Source organism: Saccopteryx bilineata, chromosome 4 (assembly GCF_036850765.1).
Source record: "Saccopteryx bilineata isolate mSacBil1 chromosome 4, mSacBil1_pri_phased_curated, whole genome shotgun sequence".
Taxonomy (NCBI): Eukaryota; Metazoa; Chordata; class Mammalia; order Chiroptera; family Emballonuridae; genus Saccopteryx; species Saccopteryx bilineata.
Window position 1 is genome coordinate 12,118,718 of NC_089493.1, and position 15,002 is coordinate 12,133,719.

Here is a 15,002-nt window from a genome sequence, read left to right on the forward strand (position 1 = left end):
GTTCGATCCCCAGTCCGGGCACATTCAAGAATCAACCAATGAATGCATAAATAAATGGAGCAACAAATTGATGTTTCTCTCCTTCGCTCTCTCAAATCAATCAATCAACCAATCAATAATTAAACTTTAAAAGTGCAAACTTACTAGAAGATATTCAGAAATTTCACTCTGAAAACAATGTAAACTATGTAATTCAAGTGTTTGAAATTCTGTCTTTCCAAAATGCAATGGAAGCACTTACTTTATTTCAATAGATTCTGTCATAGAAACGCATTTAGTAGGCACATCAGATAAATCCTGATCCATGGGTTCATCTCCATTTGTCAAGCCAGATTCTAATTTGTTTTTTTCTTCTTCAGTAGCTTGAAGTTCTGGCACCAAGAAATCCTCTGGTCTAAATAATAAGTCTCTAATTAGAAACAATAACAAGCAAGCTAATACTATGTTACATATAACTAACTAGTGGATGGCATAATTTTTAGACTTCTCAACATATCTCAAGATTTAAATATATATTTGATCCAAAGCCAATGCAACTTCATAGTATCAATTATCAGGTGAATGCATATATTATGTTCTTCATGACCATTAAGGAGTGTTCTTTAAAGCACACCCTGTGGGCTAGAGAGAGGCCCTAGACGGGTCATTAGAAAATCTTAGCGGTTAGTGTAAGCACATTACCATCTGGCCCTGCATTTCTTTCTCAGTTGCTGTGGTCTCCCTTGCCAGCTCCCAGTTCCTATCAATCTCAGGCCTCCTTTGATTTCCACAGACCCCTGGTCCTCCCATCCCTGCTCAGAGAAAGCAGGTAACTCTCCATCTGCACATTAACAGGAATACTGAGATACAAAATCATTAGCTTCCTCAAAGGCCTTCATCTTTACCTATTCAAAAAACTGTTAACACATCTCTCTTCCCATTTTACTTCCGGTATCAGAGAGTTGTATGTTAAAATTAAAAAACAAACTTTTAAAAATGTCTTCTCTAACCTGCCCTGTGGTGGTGCAGTGGATAGAGCATCGACCCGAGCGCTGAGGTTGCTGGTTCAAAACCCCAGCTGCCTGGTCAAGGCACATACAGAAAGCAACTACGACAAGCTGATGCTCCAACCCTTCCCCCCCCCTCTGTTGCTCTCCCCTCTCTTTAATATGAACAAATAAAATCCTTAAAGTAAATAAACAAATAAAAATGTTTTCCCTAACTCCCGTGATTGCCTCCGCTCAGCCCCAAACCCACTCCCACTCCTGAGAAGCCCCGCCTGCCGCTGATCCCGGGACCGCAGCAGTGGCTCCCTCTCGCTGAAGTCCACTCCTGAGATCCCCCGCCTGCCGCCGATCCCGGGACGGCAGCAGTGGCTCCTTTCCCTGAAGTCCACTCCTGAGAACCCCAGCCTGCCGCCGATCCCGGGACCGCAGCAGTGGCTCCCTTTCCCTGAAGTCCACTCCTGAGATCCCCCGCCTGCCGCCGATCCCGGGACCGCAGCAGTGGGTCCTTTCCCTGAAGTCCACTCCTGAGAACCCCAGCCTGCCGCCGATCCCGGGACCGCAGCAGTGGCCCCCTTTCCCTGAAGTCCACTCCTGAGATCCCCAGCCTGCCGCCGATCCCGGGACCGCAGCAGTGGCTCCCTTTCCCTGAAGTCCACTCCTGAGAACCCCCGCCTGCAGCTGATCCTGGGACCGCAGCAGTGGCCCCCTTTCCCTGAAGTCCACTCCTGAGAGGCCCCGCCTGCCGCCGATCCCGGGACCGCAGCAGTGGCTCCCTTTCCCTGAAGTCCAGCGGCTCCAGCTGGAATCCATACGATAACAACAGCAGTCACAACCACTTCAAGTGCATTTACTGAGAGTCGGGCTCTATGCTAAGTCCTTCAAAAACACAACCCCATTTCATTCTTACCTCCAGTTTTCAGATAAGGAAATCAAGGGTAAAGAGCACGGTCCATCTGCTAACAGACTGGCCAGTAAGCAAGGGGAATGGTAAGCAAACTCACCAATGCTGCTTAGATAGACAGTTGTTTTTCCTCTCTCCTACTTTCGGGGGCCGAGAAGACCATGGAATTTTCCTAATTAAACCCAAGAGTGACCTAAGTGCATGGTAGGTTCCAGACAGCATCTGGGAGGACGAAGACAGTCCAGGGCGGGCCCTATCGTGCTGGGGTAGCAGGAGAAGCAGGAAAGGTTTGCAGGAGTTTGAAGGGCCAGGTGTAGCAGCCCGGAAGCCTGGGACGGGAAGTGGAACAAGGAAGAGGGAAACACGTGAAAGGAGTCACACGGAAAAGCTGAGGGGGCTCTGGGAAGGCTGTGCGCACCAGAGTGGCGCACACACGGACACGGCAGAAGCGGAGAGAAGCACAACAGACACGGAGGGAGAAGGCGCCGGGGACGTCATCGTGCACTGTGCCGAGGCCTTCCCATTCACCGGGAAGCAGCAGGAACCCTAAGGGCTCTTTACATGGGAGAGTTTTCTTCACATCTGAGATGAGAATATGTGACTTCAGTTCTTTTTCTACTAGTGGGTGTAGATTTTCTAGATTGTCCATGGTTCCATTCATGCCACCTCATGTTTCTCTCGTAAGCAGAATGCACGTGTAACACTATCTGAGACCCAACCCACTTCCCAAACTTAACGTAATCCCACCCACCCAAAGTTCTTCCTGTTCTGTGTCCTCTCCAGCACATGTCCTTTCTCTCTCTTTTTTGGTGGGAAATAAGTCTTGATCCTAAGTAATAAACCTACCAGATTTCCTTTAATATCAACTCCCGACATGTCCCTCTACCTTTCTGTTTTTACGTTCCAAACTCTAAGTCTGTGTTTTCAAGCTGAGGTACTCGAACAGTAACAAGGTACACGATGACCAGAAAGACCAGATTTACTGAGCGCAAGTGACCGCACACTTGACACTCTAGTCTGCAAGCCAAAAAAGCTGGTTTTGTTCACATACTTGATAATTTCTCCATATTCATCCCACTTAATTCTTTCTTCTGGGGCAGGAAACATAGGATAAGACTTCTTGGCCTGTTTGAAGAAGCTTCCTTTCCGACTGCCTTCCCCTTTCATCATCAGGTCGTGCTTAGTCTTGTGAGCAGATGGCTGGTCAATGTCTTCCTCCACGTCACTCTCATCACTGGAATCGATGTCTGCCCTGCGCAGATTGTGGAACAGATAAAGGTCACAGAGTCCCCAAAAGACTTTGAATTAACGCTCATAAAATTATTATTGAATACTGAATATTAACTGGATGGCAATACAATAATCATCAATATCACTGGATTAATATTTTGTGAACAGCATTAACTGCCATTTAACAAATACTTATTAATATTAGCAGTGAAAAAATATGGTACTCTAGCACCATCTGAAAGATGAAATGAAAGTCAAGACGTCGAAACAAAAGTTAGATATTTTCAATTAAACTTTTTTGTCTTAGAAATAAGTTCTCAAGTTACATACATAAACTTATACAATGTTTGAAACGAACTCACTCTTTGGACTGCTCAAGTTTTTTAGCAGCTTCTTTCTTCAGCTTCTCCTTTTCCAAGTATTCCTCAAGTTCTTTCCCTTCAAGCTTTACACGTTTCCTCAGCTAAAGGAAAAGAGCGGATGAACGGAAACAGCAATGTGAGGGGTAAGGCAGTGGGGTGAGACACGTCTGTCTCTGCCTGATTCCTCCTCTTCACACCACAGTCCCCGGAAATTATTCACGTGTCCATCACGCACACTTACAGATCCTAGTTAGGTTAGTAGGAAACTGAGCTTTCACGTTTCTAGGATGGCTTTAATTTATATCAAACTGGTTTAAAATCACCCATCAAGAAAAGAAAATACAGCTAAGCATGTTCATAATTTGGTGTAGGTAAGGCCTACATATGACATAAAACCCAAAGCCATAAATGAAAACATGAATAAATATGGCAACATAAAAAGTAAAATTGTTGTAACATTCTAAATTTCCTAAAATTAAAAGAAACTGAAAAAAGTATCTGCAGCACTATATGACTAACTGAAGCTAAGACCCCTTTTTCCTAAGACCCCTTTCAAACCAGTTAAGAAAGAGATGATGAACACATCAGAAAAAAAACCAAAAAAAAATACAGGCAATTTCTAAAATAAGAAACATAACAGCCATGCAGAAATGTCAAATTTCACTAATGGTTATTTTTGAAATGCAAAAATCTTAAATGTAACATCATTTTTTAATCTATAAGATTGGCAACACTAAGTACTATATGGGGAAGGGTACCTTCACCACTAGTTGTGGGAAAATTAATGCATATGTTAGAAGGCAAGTTGCCAACATCTAAAAATAAAAATGTGCTTATCATTTAACACACCATTTCTACTTTAGAAGTTTATCCTACTAAAACAGTCACACAAATGTGGGAAAATAAAGCTTATTGCAGCAATGTTTGTAAAACAGTAAAAACCTGGACACAATTTAAAATCTATCCACACAAAGTGATTTAATTAGTAGTTCTCAAAAACTTTTTGATCTCTGAATTGCCTTAGACTCATTTCATTTAAAAAAATTTTTTTTTAATTTATTGTCTTTTAAAGAGAGGGGGAAAAAGGGAGAGAGAGAAAGAAGGGAGGGAGAGAAAGAGAGAGAAAGGAGGGAGGGAGAGAGAGGGGACAGAGGGAAGGAGAGGTGGTCTTTGAATTGAGACTGGAAAGACAAGGAGCCAGCCAAGTACAAAGCTGAGAAGTAACAATATGGGCAGAAGGAACACCCAGCGCAGAGATCCTGAGCATGTGCAAAGCCGAACGCTGAGCATGTGGAGTGAGGTAAGGTCAGAAAGGGCGGGTAGGGAGCAGGGCACATGAGATCGGGACAGTCTGAGTGAGGAGTTTGAATTTCATGCAAATAGAAGGAAACCACTGGAGGGTTTCAGTGAGGAAGTGATGTGAAATGGTGAACAGATGCCGTTGGGAGCTGTTGTTCAATGGGTAGCGTTTGAGCTTTGCCAGATGACAAGTTCTAGAGATCTGCTTTAAAACCATGTGCATATAGCTAACACTACTGTGCTGAACCCTTAGAAATGGTTAAGACAGTCAATTTTGTTATGTGGTTTTTACCATAAGAAAAAGAGAGACAGAGAAAGAGATGCCTTTTGATGCTACGAGAGTGGATTAAGAGAGTATAAAAGTGAAAACAGAGAAGCCAGTTAGGAAACAACTGTCCAGACCAGACAACACTGTCTGCTCGGCCAGGGTGATGGTGGTAGAGCAGGGAAAACACAGATTTAGGATGGATCTGGAGGTGAAAACAATAGGACTTGTGGCTAAAGTAATTAACAGGTGTTAAAAATTTTTTAAATGAAAATAAATTTTAATAATCTGTTCATTAGAAGTCAGGATGGTGGTGACCCTTGGAAGAGGTCGGGAAGGTCAGAGGGGGCATCTAGGGTATGGGGATATTCTATTTCTTGATCTAGAGACAGGCCAGACAAGTGTGTTTGATTTGTACAAATTTACATTGTATGTTTACAATATATACACTTTTCAATATATATACAATGAACATTGTTTTAAATTTCTGGATTTTAGGCTTGCATAGCAATGTGGAAAGTGCTGCTATTCCCTGAGATGAGGAAGGCTCAGAGAAGAGCACGTTTGGGAGTACAGGAGGAGATGTTAATAAAACCTGCTTCAGGCCATGGCTCAGCGGTAGAGCTTCAACGGGTATGTGAATATCCCGGCTGGATTCCCCATCAGGGAACAGAGGAGAAGTAACCATCTGCTTCTCCATCCCTTCCCCTCCCTCTTCTGTCTCTCTCACTCTCTCTTGGTCTCCCTTCCCACCTCCTCCAGCCATAGCTTGATTGATTCAAGTGAGTTGGCCCCAGGCACTGAGGATGGCTCCAAGGCCTCAGCCTCAGGTGCTAAAAATAGCTAATTGCTGAGCAACGGAGCAATGCCCCAGATGGGCAGAGCATCTCACCATAGGGAGCTTGACACATGGATCCCAGTTGGGACTAATGCAGAAGTCTGTCTCTCTGCCTTCCCTGCTCTCACTTAATTAAAAAAATAAAAAATAAAACCTGTTTCAGATGTAACAAAATAAAGGAAAATGTGATAGCTAAGGACAGAAAAGGGAAAATTATACAAGAAATATCCCTAACAAGGTGAGAGAAAACGGAATCCTGAACAAAAGTACTACTTATGAAAAAATAAAAAACCTAACATTTCAGGTTTCAGCTCCCAATGTAATTTTCTATTTTTTCAACTTAAACCACTTTTAATATTCTTTTATGAATTTCTCAAATGGCATATCTGCCTTAATTGAATTTCTAGTAATTAATATTTTCGAATACGGCCTTTCATATCTGATGAAACTGTTTTAAGTATTTCTGAGTTCTTTTAACTTTGAATTTCTAGGCTATTAAATAACACAAAAGACAGTATTTTACTTTGGTGTGCTTGCTTTGAATCCTTCCTCAACGATTCTATATTTATAATGAATGTACTATATATCAGACTTTAGTTACTGTTATTTAAGTAGAGTTAATAAGAACCTTTCCTACTCAGCTTTTAACAAACGAAACATTCCTTAAAATGGGAGGGCAAAGTGAAAAGCCGTCACCTAAAACTTTGCACAACCTGACAGTTATTAACCCATTCAGTATTGAATACTATATACTTTAAGCCAATGACCCTAGTTTTGGAAAACGGATAGATTTCATGGATTGGTAATTAGCAAACTGATCTTCTGACATAATGGCCATTTGACTAATTATCTTGCTCCTGTAGCAGGAGACAAGGCAGTCGATGAAGATGCAGACACAGGTTAGGCTATTGAGTGATGAGAAGACAGGGTATTGTCTGACTTCTACCTCTCAGTGAAGTCTGAAACGAGATCAGGTATGGTGGGTGACTTCTGAGATGGAGCTGGAGGAGTTTTGAGAAGGTATGTAATGGCCTTACTGGAAAGTGCAAAGAGGAAAAGTCACAAAATATTGAGTGCTATTGTCAGGTACCCTTGAGATGTGGGGTCGTGAATATGACGGGAAACTTGTCCACACAGTGGAGTGGTTGACTCCGGTAACGTCAAGTTGCTTGGGGAAAGGCACAAACGAAGCAAATGGTTTAACTAGAGTCAAGGCTTTTCCAGGGGAGTACAATAGCAGAAAGAAGGGTAAGAGAGGTGACGGTGTTTGCTACATAATAAGGGATCACTGACTCAAAGCTGGAGGGATGATGGAAGCAGAAGTGGTGAGGTTCATGATCCTAAAGGCCCAGTGGGACCGAGGAAGTGTTGCCATGGCAGTACTAGAGAAAGCCATCTGTGGGATGCTTGCGGTCATAACGATGTGGAGGTTGTTCAGTCATAACAAGGTCAAGGGCATGACCATGGGAGTGGACAGCATGATGGTGGGAAGGACAGCTGAGATGGTGTGCAGGAAAGGTCACTAAGAAATAAGCGGGCAAGAAACTGAGAGAGCCAGGAAGGCTAAAGTCATCAAAAACACAGTGCAGAGCACAAGTGGATGGGAAGGCTATGAACCAGGGCCCAAAGTCACCGATGAATAAAAGAATGACCAAGAGATCAGTAAATGTCAGGGGCTATGAACCAGGGCCCAAAGTCACCGATGAATAAAAGAATGACCAAGAGATCAGTAAATGTCAGGAACAAGGAGGGTTAGCTACTGTCAAATCTGACGCACTAACTACAGAGGGAAGATATATAGAAATGGCTTCAAAGCTGCAACACAGAACAGGAACACCTACCCCAGCACCACATGTGGAAGGTGAAAGGGAAAAGGAAACACCCTCTTGAGAGGCTACAGGAAAAGAGTTCATTAGGAAAGCCAGATTCCAGTTAAGGAAAGGCTGCAGAGCTCCTCCTCAGAGAGGAGCTGAGAATAGTGTACTCGCACACCGTCTGGGTGTCGCCCCATGGAAGAGTTCTAGGTGAGAATTTCCAAGTAAGCAGCTCTGAAATGTGTGCTATTAAAGGCCCTCTACTGTTATTGTGATAAAAATCCTGAAACAATTCTGAGTTTTATCTTTGGTCACTGATTTTTACACATCATGCATAATACATTTAAAAACAGTGTTAAGTTCACATACAAGCACTTACCTCTATTTCTGTAACTTTTTCTGAAGGATTATCAATTAAGAAACGTGCCAGAGTCCCAGGAGTAGTTCTGTAAGTTAGAATGATTGAGTTTTTAGGGTCCTCACACCACTGAATAAAGAGGTCCCTTGAAAATCCACATTCCAGGTCGGGCTGGCTGGCAAGTACCACTTTAGGGCTAGGGACCCGAGCCAAGTCCGAGAGACCATGACATAAAGAGAGGTGGCGGAACTGAAACGGATTATTTCTCTTGTCCTCGAAGCATCTCATCAATTTGTCACTCATCCATTCTACCTAATGGGGGGGAGGTGACAATAACAAGAAAATGCCATATTATAACGTCAGGTATTCTACAACAGTCAGGGAGCTCAAGTTGGATCCCAAGCCTTCCCGCACCCCCCACTGGTTGCTTAAAGGTGTTTCTTTTTGACAAGCAGCCGGCTTTCTGCCTTTGTCCCCATTAGATCCTGCCACCCCAGTGTTCATCCCTAAAAACCCAAGGCTGCATTATGTCTCACTTATAAAGTACCTTAAATCTATCCTGCAGGCTATGCATAAGTTCTAAATTCACATCTTACCCCAGAGATTGCTACATCAAGGACAAGAGCTTAGTTAAAAGGAAGAGAAAAATGAATTTTGACATTTTATAGCCTATGACATTAGTTTAATTTTTGTCGCCATTTTACAGCCTGTGATACTATGTATCAGAGGAGAAGCAACTTGCCCAATTTGTACAATGAGGAAGAAAAACAGAACCTACTTCTAGGGTATATAAGGAGCAAATAAAAAAATATATGTAAAGCAGAAAGAACAGTAAGTGGTTCATTTTTAACTTTTATCATCATCATCAACCTTTCCAACAGAAAAATAAAATCTAAAAGGCAATAAAAACACTGTTTGCCGTAAACACCATCTCTGTAGCAAACTTTATTACTAATGCTAGTGTGAAAACAAACCTGGGACTTGGAAAACTCCACCACATTGTAACTGACGTTGTTGAGCAGCGCCAACGAGTACACGCCCAAGCCTGCATCTTTCGTTCTCCAAATCTGGTCCAGGAGCTGGGCCAGCTCCAGCACGCGGCCCGCGGTGTCCACTGCAATCAGCACGTTCCCATCGCCTCGCAGTGTTTCCAAGACATTGGCTACAAAACAAGAATGTAAAAATCCCTATGGAGCACAACCATACTTTGCGACAAAATTAAAGGTAACTTTATCTCTACGTTTTTACTATAAAAACTGTAATTTATAAATAAGCCATTACTAGGCCAGGTATAAAATAAAAGAATTCCATTTAGACTGTGACAAATACTTTTTATTCTGTGCATAGACCTTCCAATGAGTAAAAAACAATGGCATTAACTCAATTTTTTTCATTGAAAAATTATAAATCACTGGTTTCCAACCCTTATCCCCCATGGTACTCTCAGAAATGTATCTTTACAGTACACTGGGAAAACCGAATGACTAGGTCAAGTGCCTCCAGCCTGAGGTTTCCAGGCCACTGCAGGGTTGCCTGTCCCTGCAGGGGGACAATTATAATGAAGGGTTGAACTTCATTATAATACACACACACACACACACACGTGTATTTTATATTAATACATAAATGTTTTTCTATGTATGTATGACTATAAATAAAATAGATTATATCCTCTCTTCCAACAAAAGTAATTTTATAAATAGGTTTAAATAGATTCTCTTGCTCTAGAGGAAAGTCTGCTTCAAAATATTTAGTAAAACTAAACTCTAGCAAAAATTAGAATTGGAAACCTTGAAGTTAGTGTAACGTAGTATACAAGTTATACTTTTTAAGTAGGTAGACAAAGGCAGTGGTTTCAAACATGTTTAAAAGTGGAATCCAACTTTCCCTGTTAAAATCCCCTATACCTTGTAAAAAAAGAATGTAAGGTATGCTGTGGTGGGGTGGCTCAGTTGGTGACAGCAATATCCTGACACGCCAAGGTTGAAGGTTTGATTCCCAGTCAGGGCACATACAAGAATCAACCAATGAATGCATAAATAAGTGGAACAATAAAATGATGTTTGTTTCTCCCCCTCACCTTTCCCACTCTCTAAAAATCAGTAAAAATTAATTAATTGTTTAAATAAGAATATAAGGTAAAGCAACTAACTCAAGACGAAGCAAAAGCAAGTGACCAGGGATGTGAAAAGCACCTCTAGAAGCAGGACAGCAGATCAGAGTGGAAAACGCCCAACATCAAAATCAGTGAGCTGCTTGCACCCTTATTTATCACCTCTGTTCACTTTTATTTCAAAGGGTATTTTTCTAATAGATTTACAGAAGATCTTTTTTTTAGCATTCCCTAGACATATACCAGTGAGTGCCAAGAAGAGCTAGCCATGTGCTGAATGGCAGGGGAAGCCAATCTTTATACCTATCCTGCAAAAGTTAAATTCCAACCAATGGCCTGGCCTGTGGTTGCGCAGTTGATGGAGTGTTGGCCTGGAATGTTAGGGTCACCGGTTCAAAACCCTGGCCTTGCCCGGTCAAGGCACATACAAGAAGCAACTACTATGAGTCGATGCTTCCTGCTCCTCCCAACACCCCTTTCTCTATCTAAAATCAACAAATAAAATCTTGAAAAAGAAATTCAAGGAAATGAAAGCATCTTCTTGTACAAAATATTGATATGGTTACATAGTACGTTTTCAGAGATACCAGAGTTAGCCCGTCTCTTCTAACCAAACTAGGAGAGCAGAATAAGCAGCGACTCGTGCCGCCAGGCACTGCCCAGCTCTCTGTAAAGGGCCTTACGTGACACATACTCAGAAGCTGCTCGTCTCTCTGCTTTCTCCTCGGCTGCACGTATGTGGCATTAAACGAATCCGTGATAAGGAGCGAGGGTCTGCTTAGCATTTCCAAGGAACATCCATTTAAATGGCTACAGCAAATATGAAAAACAGAAATATTTTACATCATGTCAAATAAACAGTAGCTTATCTTACCTAATAATAAGTAACTTCTTTTATAAGGCTTTTTTCCTCCTCTAATAAAAAGTATACATACGTGCTCACTGATAAGAAAATAAGGTATATTAAACAAGAACAAAGAAAACCAAGATCTCTCAGAGTACCACCACTCAGATATAATTGATGTAAGACGCTGTGAATACAAAATGATGTATTTAAAATTAAACTCTTCAGTCTCCTTTTAAAGGGAGTCTAACCTTATAGTTATATTAGATGGTAATCACTGACTCTACCAAAAAAAAAAATCACCAAGTTCCTTTAAATAGCAGGTACACGGCATAAAAAGGAGAGTTTGATGTACAAAAATCAATCTCCTTTGTAACATCTCCAGGGAGAAATCTTGTTTTATAGAGTGGCTACTAACATGTAAATTTCAAATATATCTTTTCTATCATTTTCCAACATGTAAATTTCAAATATATCTTTTCTATCATTTTCCCCGTACAATGCAAATAAGTAATTTTGAAAAGATTCACTTGTTAATGCTTTTAAATTGCTCTAGATTTCTGGTTAAAAAAATAACTTTGTTTCTCATTTTCCCTCCAAAGTATAAACTAATACCAATTGTCTTTCTGTTAGCTTTTCTCTGGGTATACCTACATCTCCCTCTTGTGGTTGAAGTCAACCGCATAAACGATTTCTTCTTCTCCATCCTTAACTATTTTCCATATTGTCCCACCTATCATATGACCGGCTGGCAGAGGGGTGATCGACAAGCCATGTCCTTTACCTAGCACAACAAGATAATGACAATACTCAAGATTTTTTTTACATCCCTAGAGAAAGGTCATTTATTTGTAAGCTACTTTTTTGATAGGTAATATACACAATGATACAAAATTCAAAAGTAAAAAGTCATTCAGAGAAATGCAAGTCTCACCCTCCTGTTCCCTAGCTATTCCATTCCTTCATGAAGGCAAACGTCCCTGTCACTTTATTTTTAAGTATTCTCTTATTTTTACATTCACTTATTCACAATCATATTTGAATATGTCATACAAAATTCCATGCTATTCAATGCTATAAGCAATAATAATGCTTCCCAATTTTTCTGAATTGGCCACCACTGTAAACACTTTTATTAAGTATTCTTCCAGATTATTTGTGCATATGAATAAAAGACTAGAGGTTGGACTTGAAGTTGCTATTACTAGTAAATTATTTAGTATGAACTAATTTTAATATTTATATTGTACACACAACTATTAATGTTTCTGTTTTTGCTAACCTAGAAACTGATCATTCATTACCATAAAGAATTTACCCTATAAAAAAATTCAGTACATGCACAACTGCTGAGAGCAGTTACTTCTGGGCTAAATCTTCAGAATCCATTGCTGCACCATTTTTCAATGCCAGGGTTCATATCTGAAAATCTTTAATACAATTCTCTTTGTAGATAATAAATATATACTTAATATGTAACTTCCTAATGAAACAAGCTTTCTGATGCTTGACTCTGAAATCCGGTCCCTTTGTCCTCTGTGCGGCCATCACAGTCTAGCTGCTTCAGTCGTGCAAGCCACTTTCCCTCCTCGACCTGACTGAGCGCCCAGGAGGAGGGTCTGGCCATTCCCTGAGCACTGAATCCGGTCCCTTTGTCCTCTGTGCGGCCATCGCAGTCCCCCTGCTTCAGTCGTCCAAGCCACTTTCCCTCCTCGACCTGACTGAGCGCCCAGGAGGAGGGTCTGGCCATTCCCTGAGCACTGAATCCGGTCCCTTTGTCCTCTGTGCGGCCATCGCAGTCCACCTGCTTCAGTCGTCCACGCTACTTCCCTTCTTGACCTGACTGAGCGCCCAGGAGGAGGGTCTGGCCATTCCCTGAGCACTGAATCTGGTCACTTTGTCCTCTGTGTGGCCGTCGCAGTCCCCCTGCTTCAGTCGTCCAAGCCACTTTCCCTCCTCGACCTGACTGAGCGCCCAGGAGGGGGTCTGGCCATTCCCTGAGCACTGCACACAGTAGACACAAATAAGTCTTTCCCAAGTTTAATGTGGAAAGGCCTGAGTTGTTCACATTTTTCAGTATTTCGTCTGGAATATTTTCCAATCCTAATGATTTGGGGGAGGTTTCGAGTTCTTATTTAAAAATGCTAATTTTTTTAATTCCTCAGACCATAGTGCCTGCCATGTTTACTACGAACACCGCTTGTACTTTTCAGTAAGTTAAACCCCATTAGGCCAATTATTGACTACTCAAAACTTTTTTTACCTTTCAAATTCACAATCTGAGAGAATTTCAACTGCTGTATTTTATCGAAGGCCGCATCCACGTCATCCAGGGTGAAGAGTGTAAAATCTTCTGTGTTGTGTCGAGACTAAAAGAGCAACACAAATAAAGGGTTAAAAATGTTCATCAACTGGTGGTGGCGCAGTGGACTGAGTGCTGACCTGGGACATTGATGTTTGAAACTCTGAGGTCACTGGCTTGAGCACAAAGATAGCTGGCTTGAAGCCCAAGGTCGCTGGCTTGAGCCCAAGGTTGCTGGTTTGAGCAAGGGTCACTGGCTTGGCTGGAGCCCCTAGCCAGTCAATGAACAAAGTGATACAATTACGAGTTGATGATTCTCATCTCTCTCCCTTCCTGTCTGCCTCTGTCTCTCTTCCTCTCTCTCTCTCTCTCTCTCTCTCACACACACACACACAAATGTTCACTGCAGGAGTACTAATTTTATTTTATTTTATTTTTATTGTTTTTGTGACAGAGACACAGAGAGAGAGATAGATAGGGACAGACAGATAGGAAGGGAGAGAGATGAGAAGCATCAATTCTTCAGTGCAGCACCTTAGTTGTTCCTTGACTGCTTTCTCATATGTGCCTTGACCAGGGGGCTACAGCAGAGTGAGTGACCCCTTGCACAAGCCAGTGACCTTGGGTCCAAGCTGGTGAACCTTGCTCAAGCCAAATGAGCCCGTGCTCAAGCTGGCGACCTCGGGGTTTCAAACCTGGGTCCTCCGTGTCTCAGTCCAATGCTCTATCCACTGTGCCACTGTTTGGTCAGGTTAAAATTTATTTTTAATTGCTTAAATTACCTGATAAAGATCATACATGAACATCTGTCCCATCTTATAAACAGGAATGGTTGCATAGATAGCGCAGTTCAGACCCAGCTTTCCCACGGCATAGGGGAGGGCTCCCAGGTGGAGGGGGTCGGGGTGAGACAGCAGCACCGCATCAATCTGGTGAACGTGCCTAGGGAACACAAGCAAAAGCACCATGTCCCAAATCACATGTTAAGGATGAAGGCAGGACGCTCAGAACTCAGTCCCCAACTCTGATTCCTCTCAGTATTCCGAATGAAGACTATGCTGGAGTAGAAGAGCTACAAGTATGATGCCTACAAGTTTCAATGATTACGACCCCTGTCCTGTGGAGATATCAACATTATGGTATAAGTCACACATACATAGATAGTGTCTAGACGCATTTAAAAAAGAAGAGTAGAAGAGAAACAGTAGACACATGTAAGCTCATTTCAGATGACTATTTCCCATCCTGTTCATTTCAATCTGAGAACTCGGCTTGGAGTTTCAGAAATTAAGGTGAGGATATTTAAATGGCTGCCTATTTATTGTGGATATTTGGCCCAGGATTTTATCATGGGAACTGACGGAATAGTTATTATACAATAGTAAAAACTCAATAAATCAATATGTTCTCATCAATAAAAGAAAATTTTTTTTGCTACAAGTTCTAAGTTTTTTAAATGTTCAAGTCTCTTTCCTTCCATGATTAGTACAGTACTGCAAACATAACTGAAGTTTTCTCCGATGGGTCAGCATCCTTCTGTACGTCATCGTCATCTATCGTCAGCACCAATTCTCAACGTCGAGCATCGAAAGATCAAAAAGTAAGCTAATGTGATCTGACTGCAGAGTTTCACATGAAAAGTTCATTCTCTCTTCAAATTCTTACAAACTTAATCTTGCTCTTTTCTAAA

At 41.7% G+C, this 15,002-nt stretch overlaps 1 protein-coding gene across 2 annotated transcripts in view; it reads right to left on the minus strand.

Moving 5' to 3' along the window:
- Positions 1 to 15,002, minus strand: part of CPSF2 (cleavage and polyadenylation specific factor 2) — a 32,249-nt gene that overhangs the window by 6,437 nt on the left and 10,810 nt on the right. For both annotated transcript variants that reach the window (XM_066278405.1, XM_066278404.1), the window contains 9 exons: positions 14,095 to 14,254; positions 13,274 to 13,379; positions 11,665 to 11,794; positions 10,861 to 10,976; positions 9,028 to 9,215; positions 8,075 to 8,365; positions 3,480 to 3,580; positions 2,939 to 3,139; positions 242 to 394 (listed from right to left, as the gene is read on the minus strand). In XM_066278405.1, the coding sequence (XP_066134502.1) occupies positions 242 to 394; positions 2,939 to 3,139; positions 3,480 to 3,580; positions 8,075 to 8,365; positions 9,028 to 9,215; positions 10,861 to 10,976; positions 11,665 to 11,794; positions 13,274 to 13,379; positions 14,095 to 14,254 (1,446 nt within the window). The remainder of the gene's footprint in view (positions 1 to 241; positions 395 to 2,938; positions 3,140 to 3,479; positions 3,581 to 8,074; positions 8,366 to 9,027; positions 9,216 to 10,860; positions 10,977 to 11,664; positions 11,795 to 13,273; positions 13,380 to 14,094; positions 14,255 to 15,002) is intronic.